Raw genomic sequence first — 26696 nt, 5'->3', positions numbered from 1 at the left:
ACTCTTGACTATATATTAACGATAGACCTGTAAGTTTGACTTTAGACTATATATTAACTTTAGACCTGTTAGCTTGACTATAGACTATATATTAACTATAGACCTGTAAGCTTGACTATAGACTGTATATTAACGATAGACCTGTAAGTTTGACTATAGACCTGTAAGTTTGACTATAGACCTGTAAGTTTGACGACAGACTTTATATTAACTATAGACCTGTTAGCTTGACTATAGACTGTATATTAACTATAGACCTGTAAGTTTGACGACAGACTTTGTATTAACTATAGACCTGTTTGCTTGAATCTTGACTATATATTAACTCTCGATTTGTTATGTTGACCGTAGTTGTGGGGAGGGTGTTGGAGACATTATTTAATGAACCGATAGGGAACCATTTAGATAAATACAAGCTTATTAAAAGCAGTCACAGCATGGATTCACCAAGGGGGAGATCATGTTTAACAAATCTGTTGGAATTATATGAAGCAGTTTCTGTCTGGTGGATACAGGAAGTGGATGTTGTATTTTTAGACTTTAAGAAGGCATTTGATAAGGTTCCACATCAGAGGTTGTTAGCTCAGGTGAGGGCTTGTGGAGTGGCTGATCAGGCAGCTGACTGGATTGGAAACTGGCTAAGTGATTGGAAGCAAAGAGTGGCTGTGAGTGGGAGGATGTCCATCGAGGAGGATGCAAGTAGTGGGGTACCTCAGGGATTGGTGATAGGAAGCAAAGAGTGGCTGTGAGTGGGAGGATGTCCATCGAGGAGGATGCAAGTAGTGGGGTACCTCAGGGATTGGTGATAGGAAGCAAAGAGTGGCTGTGAGTGGGAGGATGTCCATCGAGGAGGATGTAAGTACTGGGGTACCTCAGCGATCGGTACTGGGACCATCACTATTCTTCATTTACATCAACGATTTAAATAGTGAGGTTACGAGTTGGCTTTCCACATTTTCAGATTAAATGAAGCTTGGAGGTAAGGTGGATAGCAGAGAGGGGGATAAGATTCAGGAAAGTATTAATACTTTCATAGATCGTGCAAAATATTGGCAGATGCAATTTTGCATACAGAAATGTAAGGTGATGGAGACAGATAAGAATAATGAAAATAGAGATTACATGATGCAAGAGGCACTCTTGGAGCAGGTCAGAGGAGAAGGATCGAGGGGTGGTAATATATATGGGGGTAAACAGACAGGACAGTTCCAGGTTGGGAGAGATAAAGCTAACAGGATTTAGGGTGTATTTGTCAGGGGATAATAAGCATCGTGTTGGCTTAACGGTTAAGGTGGCTGGCTTAAGATCTAAGGGTCTTGCGTTCAAGCCCCTGTTTGCTGTTGCATTAACACCAAGTGCGGTTGACTCAGCCTATCATCCTTCTGAGGTTCGTGAAATGAGTACCAATGTACTGGTAAATAGAGGGCACTGCATTAGTGGCACAGCCATGCCCCCAGAAAATCAAGCAAGCAGCAGCTACAGGCTGCACACGATAGCTAGCTTGGGGATAAGTTATATATTGTTGTGGAAATGACTATTTGGGGTTAACATTGCTTAATATGCCTGGTGTTGGCTTAAGGGTTAGGGTGGTGGGCTTGGGATCCCCCCCCCCCGGCTGTTGAATTATTACCAGGTTGGGTTGACTTAGCCTTTAGCCTGTCATCCTCCTGAGGTTGGCAAAATGAGTACCAGCTTGCTGGTATTCTTTGTCGGAGTGGTGACCCGTCCAGGATTGTGCCCAATAGCCAAGGGGACTGCTTACGCAGCACCAACGCTCTACGCAGAGTGTGGTCCAATTCGATGGATGGATTGCTTAGTATAACTTAGTTATCTCTGTAGTTAATGTCTTGGAGTAAGTTTGAGGTAATTAATCGTGATATTAGATATGCAGCGTTTTATTTTTCGACAGACACAGTTCACCCTCCCGAATATATGTGTCTAAAAACCGCCATCCCTTTCAGCCTTCATTTAATGTTCTACCCTCTGGAATCTGTCCTTCATGTCTTTTTTTATAAGCGTTACAATAGGCCTTGAAGAGCTCGTTTGCACAGGAAAGCACCTGCCGGTCACGTCCAAGGAAAGGGGGAGGGCCGCCCAGATGACAAGTCTGGTGGAGGAGGGAGGGGGTGGGGGAGGCGGTCTTCTCGCCAATCAAACGGGCCACCAGGGCCAATGGTGAGTGAAAGAGGAGTGGGTGCGGCACATTACGGGTGAGTTGAGGGGCAGAGGCCCAGGAGATGCTCAGACTCAACCAGGGGAGAAGCTTCATTGGTTTTGTGGGGCTGCATGCCAGAGCCACACCACAAACCAGCCAGTCACACCACTCCTCCTCCTCACAAGCGTCTGACTGTGTGTGGACCACAGCTGCTAAAAAGACGATTTCCCTTAGTTCCTGCTGTGTCCAGTAAAGAGCATTTTCCTCTCCGATCTGCCTCTTATCTGTTGTCGATCTATCATGGAATGAATGTGGGCTTGCTAAGGAGATAGATAATTATGGTTCACAATCGTTCGTTGACTTCATGGGGCACGTATGAACGGTGGAGGATGAGGTTTTGTTTATTTTTTTTTTGGTATGTATTCTCTTCCCAACATACCATTCAACCAACCTGGTCTTGGAGGTGAATTTGAACTGTCAAGATCATTGTTGCAATTAGGAAAGTCCGTTTAAGGACCAATTGGGAACGGCAACGAACGTCATAGAACCAGACCATGCGTGCCTCACTGACTTCACTCGGCCAGTAATTTGCGATCAGGCATGTGGCACCGAGAGCACAATGCATCGGCTGACTCGAATGGCTCACTGACAGTATCGGAGTGGATAGACCCATGATCTGGCTTTGGACAGGCAATCCAGCTGGCTATTGCGGCCGAAGTTAGCACGGCCCACCGCGATTCGTACCGGGCCACGGGGGGCAACCTGTACGGCTACAACGATATCAAAAGAGGTAGTGCTAACACTGTATAGGTATTTAGTGAGGCCTCCTCAAGAATACTTTGTACCATTTTGGTCACCACATCTGAGGAAGGAGATGGCTGCCCCAGGGTTCAGCATAGAGTGACGAGTTCAATTGTGGGGCTACCGAGACTAAGCTACGGGGAGCAGCTAAAGGAAAGATGACTTTACACATGAGGAAGGAGGCAATTATGAGGGAGATATTTGAGAGAAATATTTTAAGATAATGAAGGAATAAAATAAGTGCAGAAGACATCTTCAGCTGAATGGACAGTGATTGCAAGACCAGGGGCCACAGCCTGTTGTCGATCTATCATGGAAGACTATCATATCATCTATCATATCAAAGAAGAGGAGAGTTAGGAAGGTTGTAAGGCAGGGTTCTTTCACTCAGAGAGTAGTTAATGTATGGAATCATAGTGGCAGGAGAGTATATAGGTTTAAATGAGTTTTATATTGGTACCTCAAAGCTTTGGGATAGAGGGTACATGGGTATTGGCACGAATTGTAGGTATCTGATGTGTGGATGGGTGATTGCATACGTGTCATAATTGTGTTGGCAGTGAGAGGGTCTCCTCAAATGGTGAATGTGCTGCCTGTGTTGGTTCATTCCTCACAATAAAACTGTCCCCCTCCCCCCACCCCACCACCAAAAAATTTATTATTTTAGAATTCTAATTAACATTTTTGTGTATAAAACACCCGTGCATGTCCCACAATTCAGATCCCCACTCCTCCATCCCACCCTGAGTGAATTTATGTTGATAAACTTCAATTGAATTGATATGGTGTAGATGTAGTGCAGGCTTATTAAGTTGAATGGCCTCCTCCTCCTCCTGTGTCCAACTTCCTTGTATATCCACGTGTACCCTAAAAAATTGTTTACAAATTCCTGCTTTAACTTGCATTGCAATAGTGGAACAGCCACACTCCAAGGAAAAAAAAAAAAAAAACTTATGCAAACCCATGGCTACGTGCTGTAAAAGATAAACCTTTCGACAGGTTGAGGTCTCACGGGTTGAGGCTTCTTGCAAGTTATGTATATTAACCTAAATACGACGCTATCGATCATTACTCAAACACAAAAATGATTAGCAATCAAACTATAATTTGAAAAGTGTTTGTTTGACTTCTACACACACCGAAACTACTGGACGGTCTGAATTGAAAGCTGCTGGTTGTACTCGGCCTATGCATGGGAGGGTTTTAGGCAGTAAAAAAAAATAAATTCATAGTCCCAGGGGGTCAGAGTGGTGGAAAGACCCCAAATCTCTCCACGTAAAAATGTATGATGGAGTGCTGATCCCAGTAGGAGGTGGCCAATTACAAGTCAGTCTAAAATACAACAATTCTGGGGGAATTAACTCGTCCATAAGGATGGGTTCTTCACTAGTATAATACAAATGAACATGTAAAAGTGACGTCACAGTGTTGGTGCAAACAGTTAAAGAGTGAAAATACCACGTGAGTTGGAAGCAATAAAAAGACCAACGCTGAAATAAAAAAAGCGATGGCGAGGCGCTGCAGCACTCCCGGAAGTCGGAGGTTGATAAAATCAACTGCAGTACAAGAACAAATGAAAAGAACAATGAAAATATGATGCAAGGGGGTTACAGTTATAAACATTTCATTTTTATGACTGAAATATTATGGAGCCAAATATTTATTATGCATGAAAAATGGTGTAATTATTGAGCGCTTTTGACACCAATGTGCATAATTGACGCCCACTCCAACTCTCTTGCCTGCAAACTGCTGTCTCTCAAAATTAGTTGGGTTGCCATCCCTCTAATATCGCCATCTCATGCTCATGGCTGGACATTTCCGATTGTAGTACAGTAAACCACGTTGTTCACGCAGTTGCTTCCTGGGAGCCAATGTGTGCACTCAAGAGTTTGTCTTTGTCCTGAAAGTACCATGGAAATGGCGACGAGGACAGGATGGCTGATTCCATTTTCTTGCCAACTGATGGAGCGGTTTCTTTGTTTGGCATTTGAGCTAAAGATCCACTCAAATGCGAAAGATAAAATAGCATGCTCAGAAGCAACAGGTTCTAAAAGTCTGACGGCTTCAGGTGGTTTCTGTAGAAAGTGCACCTGTGGAAGTAGACTAAATAAAGTGCATCATCACTGTCTTGGGCAGCATCATCTCCAGACCTGCACTTACTTGAAGGCTGAATGCGACACCTGCAAGAAGGTTGGAGACCTCTTCAAGGCATTCCTTGGGCATCAGAAACAGAGATCGAGGAAGAAAGTGACAGACCCTTCATGCCATTATAAGAGCCATCTGGTGGCGATCAACGTGAAACAGAGGAGTTGTTAGAGATGCCTGCAGAAGGGATGCCCAGTTCAACGTCCACTCGAGGGATGGCACACACAGTGATGAATCATCCTGCTTGTGAAACACCGGGATGACAGTTTATAGCTGGGTGGAGATTCAAACCCGTGCTGGACATCTTCGAGGCGAGTGTGTACCTCGAGACCATTCTGCCAATCCTGCAAGCGTAGATGTACAAGAGAATGTAAAACCTATTTATTGGAAGCCAAGTTCTATACCCTATGCCTTTAAGGAAAGGGTGGAGAAAGACTGAAGGAGACTAGAGATCAATGTCGTTGAGCCACTCCAATTGTCATGACAACAAAACCAGATTGACGAGTTGGAGTATGTGGGGATTATAAAGTGACTGTAAAGAAGGTTTGAGAAGGTAATCCACCCAATACTTTGCCATACAGGTTTGACCTATTCATAACTCTGATAGGAGGCCAGACCTTTTTCAAAGTTATATCTGACAAATGCCTGCCTGCAACTAGAGTTAGATGAAGAGTCAAAGTCAAATTTGACAGTAAGTACACAGAGGGGTCTATTTCAGTTGAATAGATTGCCTTCTGCTCATGGAATTTTTCAAGGGGTAATGAACCAAATTCTGCATGGAATGGATGGGGTAGTCTGCTATCTGGATGATATTGTCATCCCAGCCCCTAATAGGCAGACCCATGATGAACTGTTAGAAGCGGTGCTCCAGAATTTGGACAAGCATGGAATATGAGTGAAAGCACACACAAATGTGAAATGTTTCAAAATGTTGTGGAGTTTCTGGATTACAGAAGAGACAAGGATGGTCGACATCCCACCAAGGAAAAGGTTGACGGAATCAAGGATGCGCCTCGTCCCAAGAACATCACAGAGCTGAGATCATTTCTGGGCCTCTTAAATCACTACGGTAAATTCATTCCAAACGCAGACACGACACTACATCCACTGATCGAGATTTTGAGGAAAGATGTTCCATGGAAATGGACAAATATTTGCGAAAGACCAAACTGTACAATACTTGTACATCATGTGATCACAGAGATTTGGTGAGCATGTGATACTTTCGGCATATGGGGTAGGTAAGGGGCTGTGATTTCCCATTTGTTTAAAAAAATGGAGAGGAAAGACCCTTGGCACGGGATGTTGGGGCATTCATGAGTGAAGCACATTTTATCATGCAGTATTTATATTTTTATGTTAATTTGGAAATAAGCAAGAAAAAAAAAACTATCCATCATGTTTTGTTCAATGTTGTTTGCATACAAGACTTTTTGCAGGGTTTCTGGTTGATGAGGAGGATCCCGAGGGTTATCAAGGTAACTGTGCGGAACAAAACCTTCAGCATCGCTCGTGTTCTTGAGGTGCGGCGACGTGCAGGATTCAAGGCCAGTGCCACTGAAGCACCTAGCACAAACACGAACCTGAGGGATAGAAGCACCAACTACACACTCCCAACCACCTTTTTGGGTGCACCAATAAGCGTCATTAAGTATGTTGAAAATGCATTCGTTTCGCAAGCGGGTTACGACGGCGGTTCATCAATCACCGAGTGCAGTCAAGCTGGCTATTTAATGTACAATATTCCCAAACACAATCCATCAAGCTCCAGCTTCAAAAGTTCGCAAAACTACTACCTGTGTCCGAAAAACAATATCAGTCGTACCTACTGCCGGAGTTAAGGTTTCTCTCAAATGCCTCGTCCAGACTATCATTCAGAACTAACAAAATGAGAATGCCAGTCATCATTGGCAGGTATGAAGGACATGGTGAATATAAAACTGTCAGTTTATTTCAGTGACTTGTAACTAAGACAGCTTGATATAGTTTAATTTACCAGACTCGGTAGTATAATGGCTCGAGCGTCCACTCTGAGTTTGGGAAGAAGAACAAGTGGTTCAAATACTGGCCGAGCTGTACCAAACACTTGAAAATCTGTACGTGTTACTTCCTTGCTTAAATCTCGGCATTTAAAAAGGATAGAACACACACAAAAACCATATGGCGGCAACCAATGCACAGGCTAAATGGACCTAATGGCCTCCTCCTGCACTCAAATTTAACAGTTTTTTTTTGCTAGTGATGTCCATCAGTTTCGAGCAAAGCACCATTAGGGCCCTGTCACACCTTGACGTTTTAGCCAGCGTATGGCAAGGTATCAAAATGTATGTAAAACGTTGGCGTACGCTGAAGTATTGATGGTTTTTTTTCAGTTTTTTGGCGTATTCATAACGAGTTGGATGTATGCATAACGTATTAGTAACGTACACAGAACGTTTTGATAAGTTATAGATAACCTATAACAACGCATGCTTAGTGTGTTGTCAGCGTTTACAACGTATGCCCAACGATAGTGTAATGTATGCATAGCGTGCGGCAGCGTATCGCCGACGATCACGTGGCGTAGCCTATTAAAAGGCTGCCGCTCGACGATTAAAGCCGCTGTCACACCTTAACGATTTAGCCAGCTTATGCCGACGTATGAAAAATTTGTCTAAAACACTGGCATACGTCGAATACGTTATGGGTAAGTTTTGTATACGTTAAGAACACGCTGAAGCACACTGGCATACGTCGTTGTAGGCCGAGTACGTCGACAAATTTTCAGCATGTTGAAAATTTTTCGACGTATGTCGGCGTATGACTCATGTTCTGCATACGCTGGCCATAAGTTGTAGGCACGTTACGCGATCGTTGACACACGTCGACACACGTTACTGGTAAGTTACTCATAAGTCGAAACACGTCGAGGTAATGTTTGTTTGTTTTTTTTTGTTTGTTTTTTTCTTCGGCATGACGGTGATGTTGACACTTTGATTTCTAGTGCGGTTATGATTTAAATCGTTGAGCGGCAGCCTATTAATTGTATTATATTATAACCGCACTAGAAATCGAAGTGTCAACATCACCCTCATACTGAAGAAAAAACAAAAAAACAAAACAAAAAAAAAACAAACATTACCTCAACGTGTTTTGACTAATGAGTAACTTAGGCCGAAGTCACATTTGCTCTACGGCGAGGATACGGCGGCCATATGCCCTCTGAAGAAACGTGTGGCAGCCGCAGAATTTCTGAGGTGGCCTCAGGGTGGCCCTACGCCGTATGGCTATATTTTACAGGCCGTAGGGTCGCCGTGGAATTATAGCGTGGAGTTATAACTTTTTTCATTTCTACGTTCACCGTAGCAATTCGACAAGCCGAAAAAAAGAACCCACTCGTTACCGTCCGTCTGGCCGCACGTTCGCCTTGGAGCCCCCCTGTGCTCCCCCTGCGGTCGCCTTGCGGGCACCTTGCGTCTGCTTTGAAAATTCTATGGCCGCCGCAGGGACGCCCTAAGGTCACCGTGCGACATTAAATCAAAGACCGTATGGCACCCCCACGTTTTCGGTCTCCACAATTTATAAATATGCCGTGCAGCTCCCCGAAAAATAAAAACATATGTGACTGCTACATTGTGTGACCGTGGAAATACTGCGGCCGCCGTATAATTGCTAGTGGCCGTAGATTTTGGAGACCCCACGGCCGCCGTGGCAAATGTGACTTAGGCCTTACCAGTAACGTGTGTCGACGTGTGTCAACGATCGCATAACGTGCCTACAACTTATGCCAGCGTATGCGGAACGTGTGAGTCATACGCTGGCATCCGTCGGGAAATTTCAAGCATGTTAAAATTTGTCGACGAGCTCGGCGTACTACGACGTATACCAGCGTGCTCTTGACGTATACAAAACTTACCCATAATGTATTCGACGTGTGCCAACGTTTTAGACAAATTTTTAATACGTCGACATACGCTGGCTAAATCGTCAAGGTGTGACGGGGCCTTGATGAGCGAAGCAGAGCGGGCCAAAACCCGAACTTTTGCTTCGAGTCAAGCTGTCGGAGTTTAATCTCTCAAATGTGTATCACACCCTTCCTTCTAAAAGGTGATGCAACATTTTGGAAGACATTTCATGAATTTCAGTGAGGTTAAAATTTTTTTTTTTTTTATGAAAATGACAAGAAGAGGGGTTGGAGGGCATGTTCCACCAGGAAAATGTTTGAAATGAAAGCAACATTTCCTGCATTTTGACAACAACATACAGGTATCGGCTTCCACCACCACAATTCAGAAACAACTGCAAGTAGTGTTTCACAGAAGTTATGACTATACTGTGTTTAAAAAAAATTAATATTCTCAAATAAACGGCAATAGAGTATTATGGATTTAAGGAAAGTATCCGAAAGCTATTCCACTTGAAACCTCAATGCAGATAAATCCATTCCATTCCATCGGGACCATACTCTATGCAGAGCATTGCTGCTGTCTAAGCAGAGCGCTATTGGGTACAATACTGGACGGGAGGCCACTCCGACACAGGATACAAGCAAGCTGGCACTGATTTTGCTGACCTCGGAAGGATGACAGGCAGAGTCAACCCCACCTGGTGTTAATTCAACAGCCGAGTGGGATTTGAACTGAGAATCCTAGGATCCCAAGCCCACCACCCTCACCATTAAGCCAACACCAGGCTTAATGCAGATAAATGCATAACATTTTACTTTTTTTAATGCTTGCTTTAATTACGAATAAATGTTTTCATGTTAAAATCCTCAAAACTTGTCTGGATCATCAGGAATACCTCTGAAAAGTTTTGCTGCAACGAAGTGCTTACATGAAGTATGACACATAAAATAACATGGAAGTTTACAAATTCCTACACTATGATTATTATAGGTTGTGTTATTTGGTGATGAGTTTATTTTATACTCGCTTTTTATTACTGGTAAGTATAGTTGCTGATGGAGTGTAAGTTCATTGCTGTTTTGTCTGGTTACGTTTCAGTTCATTGGTGGTTGTGGAGGTACTATTTTGGAGGATCGGCCCAGAGACTAAGGTGCAGTATCTCATAGATGAGGTGTGCATAAGAGAGGGGACTGGGGAAAGAGAGGAGGGGAAGCCATCAGACTTGGGGAAAGCCAACATGTAAAAATCATGATAAAAAGATTCCACCACCTTAGATTATGAATCGGCGAACAGACATAAATTAGATAGAAGGGTGCAGAGACATCCCATGAGCCTGGTTCTCCCTTCTATCCCCACCTCCTGTTTATGAGTATTATCTCCTCCCCCCCCCCCATCCTATTGTTTAACACAAGAGAAACTAGAAGGGCACGAGGTAGAGCGCATACCTCCACCATGTAATGCCTGATCCACGACAACATATCGGGCCCAATACATTTTTGAAATATCATGCTGTACAGTACTGTATTGTTTTTGGCCTTATCTCTCAATGTTGAAGAATCACTTTGAAATTAAATTTCGTATCCAAATCCGATCTTCACCAAAATCGAATCAATTTGTCGTGGTCACACACCCAACCTGTCCACCAAGTTTTATCCAGATCCGTCCACAACTTTTTGAGATATCCTGCACACAGACAGACAGAGAGTGGTGAAAACACAACCTCCTTTGCTTTCAGTGGCAGAGGTAATAACTGGAGGTGATGATGTACATATAATTGGATGATCAAATGGGTGTCACGTGCATGCGGTACTTTCTTGGTGTCTTGAGATATTGATTCCCTTGTTGTCAAGCTGAGAACGCATGTTATCTGTGTTCATTCAACCCTTACCCAATTGCCCTCCTCCCCTGCCCCCACCCCCAAAAAGTAAAATCCACTCTATACGTTGTGTGTTAATGTCTTGTCTGTGATGTACTCTTTGTCCCGAACTTACCCCACTGTTCGCCTCCACCCCCCTCACCACATGGATATCGAGTTGGAGTGGGTTTGTGTGTGGATGTGGATGTGGTTGTTCTGGTGCAAGTTAAGTATGTTCGTGGATTGGGTGATTGGGATAAGGTTGAGGGTGTGTAGATATATAGCACAGGCGTTATGGGTCTATTGGCCTTATGTATTGAATTTTAATTACCTTATGTGTTCCTTGTAATTATCTCCAATAATGCAACTTTTAAAAGTTTTTGGGTGCAATGAGCAATCTAACAATCTCAAGTAAGAGCTGGATTGAACGTACAGGTCGGAGATAACAATGTTTTTACACCATGGCACCTGTCAGTTATGTTCCATTCTCAATTTGCCAGATAGTTTGGACGAGGCCTAACATATATGGCATGTCGTTCTCGCTGCACATTTATCCTTTTAATTGCAATTGGCTCCGTCCGTCTGTCCGTCCGTCCGTCCGGCACGACATTTCTTCCTAAACGGTTGTAGAGAAATTCACCAATCTTGGTAGCTATGATCACAACATGCCGTGAAGGTGCAAGAGCAGGATCATTTTTGGCCCCACCCCTGGGGTGGGGTCAAAAAGTCAAATACTAAAACATGCAATTATGGGCACATTTTTAATGAAACTGTGTATATGCAATCAATATTGGGGACACATGAAATATTTAACTGTTTTTTGGATTTGACCCCTGGTTTATATATGAACCCCTATTTTGTTGGTTGTTATTGCCTTGTGACAACTTTGCAGTTCATATTTTGCAACCTGCACCTCGTGGTCAGAAAGCCATGTTTTTATTCATGAAAGCTATATTCCACTGTTATTGTGTTTCATCTGATTTTGCTTATTTCACGGATTCAAATCCGATTGCAAAACACAACCCCAAATCAAAAAAAAACAAAAAAAAAAAACACTTCGACACTAAAACTACGCATACTCACCAGGGCATCACAACATCAGCAAACGTGAGTCCTGAGAGTGAAAGGCGAGTTAAGTTTTTTTTTTTTTAAATGTGATCATTTCAATTGTCAGCACTCAAGCTACACTTCTCCAAGCATCCCTCCAAAACTGCTTACCATTCCAGCGAGAATGCTTGAAAAACCAGTAACCACCTCCTCCGTAGTTGACGAATATCATGAGAACAATCGATATTCTGAAAAAAAAAAATCGACATTGAAGAACTTGAAATCAATATCCTGAAGATATATTTAATTAATAGCTGGTATTGTATCAAGTAGAACTGCACTTGGGTCCTTTTGCACATCATATTGCTTTGGGAATCAAAAACCATGTCCTCATTCAATGCATATGCTTGGTGTTGCCTTGATGGTTAGGGTGGTGGGTTTGGGATTCTAGGGTCCTGAGTTCAAATTCCCCTTGGCTGTTGAATTAATACCAGGTGGGGTTGACTCTGCCTGTCGTCCTTCCGAGGTCGGCAAAATGAGTGCAAGCTTGCTGGTATCCTGTGTCGGAGTTGCGACCCATCCAGGATTGTACCCAATAGCCAAGGCGAACTGCTTAAGCAGCACCAACGCTCTGCACAGAGTATGGTCCCGATGGATGGATTCAATGCATGACGGAGGAACTGTAATTCTATAAATAAGGTGTTTTTTAAACTGCTAGGTGTACTGATGGTCCAATTAAAAAAAAACATTGCATGTATGGGTAGGGGTAGGAGTCTCCTGTGTAGGATATGTGTTTTGTGAAGGCAAAACATCTCCATCATGTGCTGTGTAAATATTCATGAAAAATCAGATATCAATTATAAACAGTAGGATGCCACAGAAACATCCCATGAGCCTCGCTCTCCCATCTACCCCCCCCCCCCCTTTCTGCTGTTCATGATTATTATTTACCACTCTCTCTCTCTCTCAACCTGCCACCCACTTTACTCCAAGTACAACAAGAAATATTTAGTTAAATAAATTATGTTTTATTGGATTTGAACATTAACCTTTAAGAACTTTCATCCAGAATGGAAGGATGTTTGGCGATGTGTATCACAACAGACAGGAACACACAATGCATGCTTGTGTGTACACACACCCAAATTCTCCAACTCACCCTCTGAAGGTATCCACACACACAAAGCGGGAATGAGTCGTACGGTCAGGAACCAAAATAATCTCTTGGGCATCTGTGCTCTCTGCTTCCTGAAACAAACAGCACATTCAGCCCCCATTCCTTTCCAAGATACACACAATATATTCATCATATCTGCACTCTTTTCAAGCAAGCAAGCAAACAACCCAAATGGAACATCATCAAGAAAAATGCACCAACCGTGTTGAATAGCTGCTGAAAATGGAATCTGCCTCGGTATCGCCTCCTAGGGGCCATGGCAGGACAGTCAGGTGTAAGAACTCGAGTAAAAATTATTGGTAATTCTAGTGAATCAGGTTCAAACAGGAGAAAAAATATTTGGAGGGGGTGAATATGAAGAATAACAGGAGAAAAGAAGAAGGAACCAGTGATGTACCATATGAGATGCTAGAAAAAGTGAAGAAACCAAAAACAAAGAGGATAACGACGATGAATGTGTTCAAGAAAGGAAACGGTGAGTTGTTAGAGAGGGAAATTAAGGTGGAAGCATCAAGTTGATTTATTTATCAAATCAAATATATTGCCGAGCGATTGTGTCAGCCTCGGTAAAGGGAAGGAATTGTAGAACCTGTACAAATCCTAAAGGAGAGGAACAAAATGAGGGGAAAACTGGAGCAGAAAAATTTTCATTTGAGATCTTCGGAACTCGAGGACAAAGTATGAGCATCTATGAGAGAAAAGGGTTGAACTATGGAGACGTGACACGAGATGGAGAAGGAGATCAGTAAACGAGCGAAGCTGTTGCGAGCACAAGGCTTACCTCAAAAAGTCCTTCAGAAGAACAGCAAGAATGGAACCTAACATGAGAGCTAAGAGCACCCACAGAGCTGTAACACAGTAATAAGTGTTATTATTACTCTGAGCGTTCATAGAATGCAATTCATAGAAAGTAACCAAGTGATCCCCTTAGGAAAGCATAAATTATGACAAGCCATTGCACATGTTGCATTACCGCATGTTATTATTCATGATAGCTCATTAACTCCACCCATCATGTCTCAAATCAATATGAATAAAAGGCTGTGTGTGTGTGTGTGTGTGTGTGTGTGTGTGTGTGTGTGTGTGTGTGTGTGTGTGTGTGTGTGTGTGTGTGTGTGTGTGTGTGTGTGTGTGTGTGTGTGTGTGTGTGTGTTGCTGGTTGGTATCTACTTATGTGGGTTTCAGAATCTGGAATGGAGTCCTCCCAGGGTGGGCACCTTCATTTCAGTAAGCGGTCACACACGATTCATGGACCAAGCTGTGAAGTTTTGTTTTCAAAGTTTTGTGCCGAGGACTCTCTTTAGGATCATTACAGAGCCCAGGACGGCCTCCAACTGGAGTTCGTTTGTCGTGATATTCCCAGGGATGGTTTTTAATATCTATGTGAGGTTGTTCTTCATCATTCTGTTGAGGTTCTTCGTCATCACTGGAACCACTTTGGCATTCCTCAGCTTCCAGGATCTTTTCACTTCATGCTTGAGATTTTGGTATTTGGTCATTTTCTTGATTTCTGCATCGTTAGTCCAAAATCACCAGTATTAACACCTCATTAAGGCCCGGTCACACCTTGACGATTTAGCCAGCGTATGCCGACATATGAAAAATTTGTCTAAAACGCTGGCACACATCGAATACGTATGGGTAAGTTTTGTATACGTTAAGAGCACGCTGGCATACGTCGTAGTACACAAAGCTGTTAGACAAATTTTCCATGCTTGAAATTTTTCGACGTATGCCAGCATATGACTCACACGTTCCGCATAACGCTGGCCATAAGTTGTAGGCACGTTACGCGATCGTTGACACACGTCGACACACGTTACTTGTAAGTTACTCATAAATCGAAACACGTCGAGGTAATGTTTAGCGTACCCGAAACTTATTTCTAACCTATGAGTAACGTGTTGTGGACACGTTACGTGATCGTTGACTCACGTCGACACACGTGACTTGTAAGTTACTCATAAGTCGAAACACGTCGAGGTAATGGTTAGCGTCAGTGTTCCAGACTCCCTGTTTTTTTTTGTTTTTTTTGTTTTTCTTCGGTATGACGGTGATGTTGAAACTTCGATTTCTAGTGTGGTTATAATATAATATGATTAATAGGCTGCCGCTCAACGATTTAAATCAAAACCAGACTAGAAATCGAAGTTTCAACATCACCGTCATACCGAAGAAAAAAAACAAACAAAAAAAAAAACAGGGAGTCTGGAACACTGACGCTAACCATTACCTCGACGTGTTTCGACTTGAGTAATTTACAAGTAACGTGTGTCGATGTGTGTCAACGATCGCGTAACGTGCCTACAACTTATGGCCAGCGTATGCGGAATGTGTGCCATACGCCGAGTACGTCAAAAAATTTTCAACATGCTGAAAATTTGTCGACGTACTCGGCGTACTACGACGTATGCCAGTGTGCTTCAGCGTGCTCTTAACGTATACAAAACTTACCCATAACGTATTCAACGTGTGCCAGCGTATTCAGCAAATTTTTCATACGTCGGCATACGCTGGCTAAAACGTCAAGGTGTGACCGCGGCTTCACACTTCGATGTCTAGTGCGGTTATGATTTGAATCGTCGAGCCGCAGCCTTTTAATAGCCTACGCCACGTGATCGTCGGCGATACGCTGCCGCGCTATGCATAAGTTCGACTATCGTTGGGCATAGGTTATGAACGCCGATAACACGCTCAGCATTCGTTGATATAAGTTATCTATATGTTATATTCGAAACGTTCTGTGTACGTTACTAATACGTTATGCATACGTCCAACTCGTTATGAATACGTCCAAAACTGGAAAAAAAAAACATCAATAGTTTAGCGTACGCCAGCGTTTTACATACATATTGATACCTTGCCATACGCTGGCTAAAACGTCAAGGTGTGACAAGGCCCTGAGCAATGCCTTCTCTTTTTTTGCACCTAAGTATACTAATCTGGTCGCAATGCTTTGTTTTCGATGTTCACGCGCGATGGGATCATAAAGTCGAACATTAGCGGTACTTTAATGTTTTCAGTGATTGCTTTTGGTTCATTTTCCCACAAATTTTCTGGAACTGGAATATCAAAGTTTTTGCAGATGTGCCAGGGATTACTTTACAAACTCTGTTGTGTCGTTGTGTGTACAGCTGTTCTGACACGTTTTTTTTTCTTCTCATGGTCGGCCATTAAGCGTCACATGTCATTCTCTTTGCTAACCCCACCTCCACCGCTCACCTGTCTCTTTTTTTTTCTTCCTCCCCCACCCCACTCTTCTCTCTCACTCTGTCCCCTCAACGCTCCCCCTCTTAATAAAATGCAGCACTCTCCTCCTACCTCTCTCTCTCTCTCTCTCTCTCTCTCTCTCTCTCTCTCTCTCTCTCTCTCTCTCTCTCTCTCTCTCTCTCTCTCTCTCTCTCTCTCTCTCTCTCTCTCTCTCTCTCTCTCTCTCTCTCTCTCTCTCTCTCTCTCTCTCTCTCTCTCTCTCTCTCTCTCTCTCTCTCTCTCTCTCTCTCTCTCTCTCTCTCTCTCTCTCTCTCTCTCTCTCTCTCTCTCTCTCTCTCTCTCTCTCTCTCTCTCTCTCTCTCTCTCTCTCTCTCTCTCTCTCTCTCTCTCTCTCTCTCTCTCTCTCTCTCTCTCTCTCTCTCTCTCTCTCTCTCTCTCTCTCTCTCTCTCTCTCTCTCTCTCTCTCTCTCTCTCTCTCTCTCTCTCTCTCTCTCTCTCTCTCTCTCTCTCTCTCTCTCTCTCTCTCTCTCTCTCTCTCTCTCTCTCTCTCTCTCTCTCTCTCTCTCTCTCTCTCTCTCTCTCTCTCTCTCTCTCTCTCTCTCTCTCTCTCTCTCTCTCTCTCTCTCTCTCTCTCTCTCTCTCTCTCTCTCTCTCTCTCTCTCTCCCTCTCTCTCTCTCTCTCTCTCTCTCCCTCTCTCCCTCTCTCCCTCCCCCCTCTGTGTCACGCAATCCTCCCTCCTGCAGTGAATCGCAACGTTTGGTGAGGTGTTGCTCTCCCCACCCCCCCCATACCTCCCCCTTCTTCATCCTCTGCCTCCCCTCCCCCCTCGCACCTTACACCTGCCTCCTCTCTCTGTCTCTCACACACACGCACCCCTCTCTCCGGCAGTGAACAGCAACGTTTGGTGAGGTGTCGCTCTCCCCACCTCCCCCCTCTCCCCACACCTTTGACAGGTTTTGTTTTTAATCCTGCTGGGTGTCCATATCCATACACCCTCCTCATGAGAAACCTGGTGGGGAAGACAGTTTAGTCGCCAACAACCCGACCATGAAACAGGTTAGCACAGGTTTACATGGTAACTGAAGCAAGTCACAGATCTAGTCTGGCCTGACCTGACAAAAATATAAATAAAATGACCACTATGTGTAATAGCTGGAAAATAGCCCCCTCCTCCTCCAGGCACACCCCTAGTACAACCACCTGTTTTCAACTCATTCTGTCCAGTGGTTCTAGAGTGCATAGAAGTCAAACAGACACCTCAAATTATCGTGTGAGGATTGTCAGCAAAATGAGCTACCTCAAACAATTCCTCGAGAGCAACATTTCTCCTCAAACTCGGTCTGCAGCAGGTCAGAATGTATCTTTTTAAAGGGAATGCAAGAGCAAGGAATGATGATTGAGTAGCCTGTTGATACAGATAAGCTTATTACTCACGTAGGTTAGAATTGATTGGCATCTGTGTCTGGGTGAGAGTACAGTTCAAGGAAGGAAGAGTGTCAACCTCCATTCGATTTGGCCCAATACCTCCAGCATCATGTGTTGCTTGAATTGTTACTGTATACTCTCCCTGTTCTCCAAGCCAAGTTTTCACTCTGAAATGCACACTCTGTCATCATTTTTCAGTCTCACAGCCAAAGTCATGTAAACAATCACAATCTTTACTTGTGTTGCAAGGAGCTTGAAATACCTGCAGGTGGCTGGAACTGTGTGTTGCATGCTGGACTCCACCTGCTGCGTGCTGGACTCCACCTGCTGCGTGCTGGACTCCACCTGCTGCGTGCTGGACTCCACCTGCTGCGTGCTGGACTCCACCTGCTGCGTGCTGGACTCCACCTGCTGCGTGCTGGATGCTGGATGATTTGTAACGAAAATTGTAAGTGGATGCTGAGTGTCCATCATGTGCCTGAATGATTTTTGAGGATGAAGTCCAGAGATCAATTCTTGTTTGAGACACTGGGGAAATTTTAAAGAGAAGAGAAAAATAAGGAGGAAACTCTATTAGGATTACTCGATTGAGTTGCATGACCAAACAAATCATGGTGATATAACAGTTGTCGTATCCCGCAAACATCATCTCCATGAAAAATGGACTGTTCCAACCTGATGTGCTTTGGAGTGGAGACCGTTTGATGTATAATGCCAGCCATGCACTGGGGCAATTAATCCACACAAAGTGAAGGTGATTACTGAAGAGCAATTAACACTATCTTAAAAGTCAGGTGGCATTTCAAACTGCATACTTGTTTCAATCCCAGGATCCCCAAATTATAATCTCATCTCCACTGAAATGTCTCAAAAAATGTTTTTGTTTTTTGGAGGGTGTCCCTCCATAATAATCAATAAGCACATGATTGTGGTATTAAAGGATTACAAAGCCAGTGGGGTGGAAGTCTGGGTGGAAAAAAGTTGAGGCTGTAATAAATCTAAGAATGTGTTTCAGGGTCTCAAAGCAGGGCTGCTCAGCTCAGAAGGGTAGACTGCACAGTTCTGAGGATTGAACTTTCTCTGTGCACTCAATGTGACTCCTGAAGATTGATATTTTGCTATATATGAGGTCTCTATGTCCTTGTTAGCTGCAACAAAAAAAATGTACATTATTTCCTGAGATATTGGGACCCGAAAGGAGAGCAAAAAATGACGGCCGCAATTTTTGAACTAAATTTGATACTACCGTGCACAGTAAAATGGCCATATCTCAAAAAACCACTTGGAATACGGAGCCTACACTTCAGATTTGTTCATATGAATGATTGAGGAATATTTTCCAACAATTTGAAGTGAATCTGAGACCAAATGCCAAACCCCCTCCCCCCTCCCCCCCCAACCACCCCCTAAACATCCCTACACATCATTCACAAAATCCCTTATAATTAATGTAATCTACTCATATCTTCTTCGCCGGGCTGTCTGTCTATCTGTCCGTTTGGGCGGGGCTTCAAAATCAAATCACTGCCATTTTGTTTGCTCTGTGTCGGTTCTCAGGCCTCTGGTGTACATGAACCACAGCAAGTTGCCTGAGTCGGTGCTGTGGTTTAGTGAGTGGGTGTACCTGTGGATATTTGGAGAGGTGAGTGCTTCCTGAGAAGAATAAGGTGAGTGGCGTGTTTGTGGGGTCTCGGGTTTTGATTTTATGAACGTTTAAAATTTTTGCGTGGTTTGAGCCTCAAGGATGTGGAGGCTGTGAAGGATTTTTTTTTTTTACAAATAAATTGGTCTAAAAATTTTTTCAAGCAAATGATACATTTCATTACGTGCTTGACATTAAAAGCTCGTGAAGACTGAAAACTGAAATTGGTGGTCAAGTTGTAGTCTAATTACATTATTTCATATTCCCGGGGTGTATGTAGTTTATTTAAGGTGAGTTAACAGTTTTCCAACTACTGTACTGTATCATAGAGTACGATAATACTCCATATGTAGGGATGGCATGGGAAAAAAAATGGCCGCCCATCCAAATGTGCACAAATTGATACGCTTAAAAATGACCTGGCGTACTTTTTATTCTCGAACATTTTCATAATTAACAAGAATGAGAAATACAGCAAAATACATCGCTAAAGTTCCACATCTGGAGATCGCAAAATCGGCGATTTGTTCATCCTCAAAATGTTGATAAATGTCACCATGCCTTGCACAATTAATGGCATAAGCAATTACAATTATTCCAAATGAAGGAAGCGACATTCTTTCTTGGGTATTGCACCCATAACATGCCAATTTCTTTTTTTTTTTAATCGGATTTTAAAATGATACGTCACAAAAACACACCGACGCAATGATGTCACGTTGGTATGACAATGCACGGCCTGGTTTTACACTCTTGTAGAATATAGCCTCAGTAGCTTTATGAAGACGGTCGTGTTTCATTCCAGATTGTAATCACCAATTGGAATGTCGTACCTGCAGCATTTATCGTTTTCCGAAGGAGCGGCACAGCCATGCTCCAAGTTGTTAAGCAACGGTGGATTGAACTAATAAGATGATTTATCCCTTATATTCTTTGTCTTCTGTTGCTTCCCTTTATAAGGGGTGAGGTCCAACAGTCTAGGCCGGATTTCCACATAGGCCAATGAGGCCCCGGCCTAAGGTGGCAAACGAAGTAAGGGCGGCAAAGACGGTGAGTCCTTCTTACATAATCAGCTGCAGACGTCAATGAAAAACGGATGCACAGCCGTTGGCAGGTGATAAGCGCCGTGATGATGTCAACAGTTGATAATTTTCTGCAAAATGCGTGCCATCGTTTATTGTTGCTGTTTTGCTCTGTCTTCTGTGCACAAGGTCCGTCCGCTTGTGGCTCGTCTCTCGATTTAATTTTAGTAACCAATTTTACGCCGCTCTACGCAACACAAGTTACATTTGGCCTTGATAATTAACGATTGATGGAGGACAAAAATTAAAGTAATCAACATCTTTTCCCCTTTCCGTTTTGTTCCATTCCATTCTGCTCTAGCTCTTTCACGAGCCTTGACCATGTCAACAAAAAAAAAAAAAAATAAGAAAGAAGAAAACCTATCAACTCACTCTGAGAAGAGGTGTCAAATATGCAGAAATGCTTTCTGGATATCATGAAAAATATGGATGCAGCATCAACAACTTTGCTTAAACGCCAGTGATCCACTCGATTAGTAGAACATGTAGTAGTGGAACAACAAGCTAGTAAACTAGCTTAACAATTTGTGTGCATTCTGAAAGGTGCTGATGATAAGGGTATTTTTAAATAGTGCTTGTAGATAGTGGTTGCGATAAGCTTTGCAATTTCAATTCATAAAGACGGTTAGGACAGCAAATGCTGTAAGTCTCAAAAAACATTCATTTGTGTAAATATAAACATTTGGTATTTAAAATTTCACTGCAGAACAGACGTGCAATGGCCTTTTTATTTTTCTCCAAAAGGTACCATGGAATAACCAACAACTACAGGATACCAGAAGGTACAGCCTGTTTAAAGTGTCCCCTGAATGATAGCATACTCTTTAGATGCAGCATCTAGTCTGTGAAGCAGCAGGACATCCATTTAATAAGTCAAGTTGGGAATCAAACACAGACTCAGCAGCTCAAAGGCAGTGTTGTAGTCGGGTCCACTTGGAATTCCGAGTCCGAGTCCAAGCCGTCCAAGTCTGAGTCCAGCAGTCCCGAATCTGAGTCTTTGGCATTCCGAATCAGAGTCCTGTGCTGAAAGTGTACTGTAATTGGGGGCATGTTCACACTTCGGTATGGAATGGGGTTGTAACTAATAACTACTCTTTTGAGGGAAATTATAGCACGTCGCATTTATCAAATCACATTTAGCCATTTATACACTGCTTGAAACGTAACTCTTCAAAACTAACTTTATATCAAATGGAAAAGGATAAATACATTACATTTTCGGAAATATGAGAGGAAGGCCTATTATACCCGAAAATTTTCAACACAGTATATTGATCGTTTGGGTTTGGAAGTCGATTTGAGTAGTGTGAAAAAAAATACAGTAAACTACATACGGAGAAATTGCTGTGTTCAAACGGAAGATTCCAGTTTTTCAGAAAAGAGTTGTCTTTAAGAGGTGTTTCCAATTTTTTTAGAGAAGGGTCATCTTGAGGAGGTGTTTCCAATTTTTTTTTAGAAGAGTCATCTTGAGGAGGTGTTTCCAATTTTTCAGAAAAGAATTGTCAACCATAACTGTGTATTACAACGGATCTACTTACCATTCTTTTTGTCCAGAAAATTATTTTTGAAGATATTGATACATTTTTTTTGCTAATTTTAGATATAAATCATGTTACAAAGCTGAGGGTGCAATACGTGAGCAAAGGTCCAAACAATCTGCTGTCTTCTTTATCTCAGGTCATACAGTGTCATGCCAACACTCGTTTTAGTCCACATGCAGAACACCCACGATAATATTGCCTGTTCAGTATGCACTTTAGGGTTTTCTGTTAGGATTCTGTTAGGGTTCGTACTAACACGTTAATATCACGGATATATGAAGCGCACTGAAATTTACAACAATATAATTACACTGAAAAGTGTACTGAAGACTAAATAAATATATGTTGCTCAGTTAAGTACTGAATTCCCTCACTTTAAACATGTTCGCTTTGAACAGCTTCAAAGTTAAACGATTTATCGATTAACACCAAAAAATTGAAATAAACAGTGTGGTTCAGAGGTAAACGATTTGTAAAGTACAGTATTTAGCGAGAACAAGGTGAGCGCCTCCATTTCAAATTGCACGCATCTGTCTTGTCTGTCACGCGTCTGTATGATAATTATGCAACAAACTTTCGGTTTTAAAGGAGTAATAAATATTCAAAATTTTGCTGGACTCGAGCCAGAATTTGGCAAAGTCCTCGGGTTCTCACTACCCCAGTCCGAGTCCTGTACAGTCGAGTGCGAGTCCCCTCAAAAATGGACTCGAGTCCTATTCTACCGATCAAAAGTTTTAGAACACCCCCATTTTTCCAGTTTTTACGGAAATTTAAGCAGTTTAACACTCTGAAATTAAAGCATAGAACAGATAAACAAATGCAGATCAAAAAAATAAATCATGGAATCGTTTTGTTGAACAAAATTTAATCGAAATTTTTGACTCATCAAAGTAGCCACGTTTTGCAGAAAAAAAAGCTGAACATACTCGTGGCATTCTTTCTACAATGGAAATCAAATATTGTTCCAAAAGTTCTTTCCAACACTGTTGTAGAAGTTCCCACAAATGCGTTGCACTTGTAGGTTGCTTTGCTTTCACCCTTCTGTCCAGTTCATCCCAAACCAGCTCGATGGGGTTTAAGTCTGGAGACTGTGCTGGCCATTCCATGATTTGAAGCCTACCGTCTTGTTCTTCTCCAAAAGGTAGTTCTGACATAGCCTGGAGGTATGTTTTGGGTCGTTATCTTGCTGTAGGATGAACCCCTGACCAACTAGGCGTAAACCAGAGGGTATTGCATGGTGCTGCAAAATGCTGTGGTAGCCCTTTTCGTTCAGGGTGCCAGTCACTCTGTGCAAGTCGCCGACTCTGGATCCAGCAAAAGAGCCCCAGATCATCACGCTTCCTCCACCTTGTTTGACAGTTGGTGTCACACATTGAGGAACCATCCTTTCGCCTACTCCACGGCATACAAAAACCCTGCATGATGAACCGAAGATTTCAAATTTTGATTAATCGGTCCATAAGACCTTCTTCCGGTTTTCAGTTGTCCACTGGCGGTGCTTCATGGCCCAGGCAAGCCTCTTTTTCTTATTTTGCCATCTTAGCAATGGCTTTCTTACTGCCACTCAACGTGTCAAACCTGCAGCTCGAAGTCTTCTCTTCACAGTTGAAACTGAGACTTCCTTACTTCATCCAGTGTTAAGCTGTGCTTGAAGCTGCTGTCCTGTGAGCCGCCTATCACGCAAGCTGTTGACTCTCAGAAACTTGTGGCATTGGGTCTGCCAGACCTCTTTCTGTCAGAGTTTCTCCAGTTTACAAGTGCCATTTTATGGTGTAGGAAACTGTACTCACTGACACCTTGCCTGCTTTGCAATTTCTCTAAAGGAAAGACCTATACTTTTCAGGGTTATAATGGTCTGTCTGGCTTCCTTTGTTAATTGTCTTTTTCTCACCATTATGATAGCAATATACTACTACCTGCAGTGCAATATTGTCCAAATAATGCTTCAGAGGGTGGAGCAACACAGTCTGTTCCAACACTGCTGTTTTTGACAGAGTATTTGTAACTAATCAACAAAAGTTGGGACACCTGTAGGAATTGTTTGTTTCAACTTTCAAAGCTTAATTTACTTCCATTGTTGCAGAACAGCTGCAGTTGTGAGCCCATTACTTGTTCCCTGAAAAGGGCCTTTTTGAACAACTCTTAAATATACAATATTTTTCAGTTTTTGGTAAGCTAAACTTTTTTTTTAATCTTTGGCAGTTTACCGCTTGGCTTTGTACCATTTCAGGTTATTCACTGGACTTGAACTGCTTAAATTTCAGTAAAAATTGAAAAATTGGGGTGTTCTAAAACTTTTGACCAGTAGAGTACATCACTGCTCAAAGGCGAGTATGCTACCTCTGAGCTATCGTGTCAGCATATAAATCATTAATTTTCAGTAAACCAAATCTCAGCTCCTCAAGATTACAACAATCATACACCACACAGAACATGCCACCATATGTCCTCATCATCATCATCATTTCCAGAAACGGTTTCTCACGTTTGATACAAATAGGATACACTCACGTGATAGCAATCTTCAGACACCCAGCTGACATCTGCAGTGCCAGCAGATATCAGAGATATTGTGACCAATGCTTTGTCCTGTTCAACATGATCTGAAGGTAAAAGGACATGAAGTGAAATAAAAGAGAGATAGAGATAGAGGGCAGAGTGAAAATTATGACAGTATAAATTGATGTGTTAAATAACAACTTCAACCAAGCAGTGAGAATGAAGATGAGAAGAGTAGCAGTAGACTAACGGTGGAAGTAATCCTCTGGCTGGGCAGTCACTCCAAGTACAGCAAACACCACAGTTAAGACTTCGAATGTCATCGTGTGAAAAGAAGCGAAGGAGAAAATGGACCTGCAGTGCAAAGAATCAGATTTTTTCAAACTGAGCAGAGTCATCATCCAAAGGAGGGATCAAGAATACGATAAAAATCACAATTCAACACTGGATTCACTTACCTTCATCGACAGTGATGAAATGCATTTCACGATGGCCAAATATATTTTTCGTCTCATTGATAAATGACAACATACAAAAGGAGTCTGCTCGCTACTGTCGTGCTATATACAGGACTGTATACGAGTATATTGCTTTTGTAAGTGCTATCGTTTTCAAATTGGGAGCTTGGAGCAATATTATCTTTTATATAAAAGTGAATGACACATTGTTTGTTTGTTTGTTTGTGATGCTATTCCTCTGAGCTGCCAAGGTTAGTCGTGACTACACTTTATAGGATCATGTTTTTTACCTGGATGCACCTCACTTGGGGTTTTAAACAGTCATTTTTATCACAATTGATAAATTATAAACACGTGAGCAACCACCTGTCACCATCTCCAATAGAAGATCCGCATATGCAACGCTTTATAAAAAGCCCAATTTGGGGGGGGGGGGGATATCAACCCAGTAAACAGAGCTTTTTAACGTCCGGATACCTACAGTGCCTATAGAAAGTTTACACCCCCTTTCAAATTTTTCACCTTTTGTTGCCTTATTGCCTGGAATTAAATTACATGAAATCAGACATTTTCGACCTGTATTTACACATCGTAACCCACAACTTCCAAGTGAAAAACAAATTGTACAAATTTCAGAAAATTAATTAAAAATACAAAACTGGAATATCTTGGTTGGATAAGTGTCCACCCACTGAGTTAATACTTGGTGGAAGCACCCTTGAGAGCAATTACAGCTGTTAGTCTGTTTGGAGAGATCTCTACCAACTTTGCACACCTTGATTGGGCAATATTTACCCATTCTTCTGTACAAAACTGTTCAAGCTCAGTCAAGTTGTGTGGGGAGTGTTGATGGACAGGAATCTTCAAGTGATGCCACAGATTTTCAATTGGATTTATGTCAGGGCTCTGACTGGACCACTCAAGGACATTTATCTTTTTGTTCCTGAGCCACACCAGTGTAGCTTTGGCTGTGTTTTTCACTTGGAAGTTGTGGGTTACTTTGTGTAAAAAAAGGTGGAAAAAGTCTGATTTCATGCAATTTAATTCCATGCTATAAAGGTAACAAAAGGTGAAAAATTTGAAAGGGGGTGTAGACTTTGTACAGGCATTGTATATAATTGGTGAGATGGTGAGCGCCGATCTTCATACATGGTAACAGACGTGAAAAAATAACTTAAGACATTACGATCGCTAAGATTGGCAAAGAAGGAGTCTCGTGACCTATACAATGCGCAAATCACTAATTACATCAATTTCAAAAAACAAACACAACCTATACATCAAAAAAATTGTATACTTTGTCAAGGCTCATATAAGAGTTAAAAGTGTTATTGTCTCCAAGTCTCGAGTGTTGCAGTCTCGAGTGTTTTAAGAGTGTTATAACAATGTTCCCGAGTCTCGTATAAGAGATTTAAAGGTAATGTAACTGCTCATCAAGCAACATAACTCTCAAAGGTGAAAGAAGAGTTTGTAGAAAAAGGTCACCACCTTAGCTAACTTCTCGAAATATACACCCTGCAAAAATTCCTTTGTGGGAGGAGGGAGGGAATGGTGAATGTGGGAGGGGGAAGGTGGAGGGTGGCACATGAGTCCGGAGGGAGGGGGTGGGAAGAGGTGGGAGGAGGGAGGGGAAGGGTGAAGGTGGGAGGGGGAAGATGGAGGGTGGCACATGAGTCTGGAGGGAGGTGAAGGTGTAGGAGGAGGGACCCGACATTGCCTTCGCTAACCTATACTAATAAAAGGCTGTGTGTGTGTGTGTGTGTGTGTG

The 26696-nt window shown here is 42.5% G+C and overlaps 1 protein-coding gene across 8 annotated transcripts in view; it reads right to left on the bottom strand.

The window, feature by feature from the left end:
* HGSNAT (heparan-alpha-glucosaminide N-acetyltransferase) overlaps positions 1-26696 on the bottom strand; it is a 70149-nt gene that overhangs the window by 21531 nt on the left and 21922 nt on the right. For 4 of the 8 annotated variants that reach the window (XM_085879094.1, XM_085879097.1, XM_085879096.1 and 1 more), the window contains exons 2-12: positions 24721-24824; positions 24483-24574; positions 17969-18234; positions 17716-17873; positions 13852-13918; positions 13272-13317; positions 13053-13141; positions 12065-12141; positions 11930-11960; positions 6530-6687; positions 4415-4512 (exon numbers count right to left, since the gene is read on the bottom strand). In XM_085879094.1, the coding sequence (XP_085735220.1) occupies positions 4415-4512; positions 6530-6687; positions 11930-11960; positions 12065-12141; positions 13053-13141; positions 13272-13317; positions 13852-13918; positions 17716-17873; positions 17969-18234; positions 24483-24574; positions 24721-24824 (1186 nt within the window). The remainder of the gene's footprint in view (positions 1-4414; positions 4513-6529; positions 6688-11929; positions 11961-12064; positions 12142-13052; positions 13142-13271; positions 13318-13851; positions 13919-17715; positions 17874-17968; positions 18235-24482; positions 24575-24720; positions 24825-26696) is intronic. The other 4 variants (XM_085879099.1, XM_085879095.1, XM_085879100.1 and 1 more) reach the window with 4 other exon arrangements.

This window comes from Eptatretus burgeri, chromosome 4, assembly GCF_056783735.1.
Source record: "Eptatretus burgeri isolate ZD-2024b chromosome 4, Ebu_testis_v1, whole genome shotgun sequence".
NCBI lineage: Eukaryota > Metazoa > Chordata > Myxini > Myxiniformes > Myxinidae > Eptatretus > Eptatretus burgeri.
This window is presented reverse-complemented; position numbering and strand designations above follow the sequence as displayed.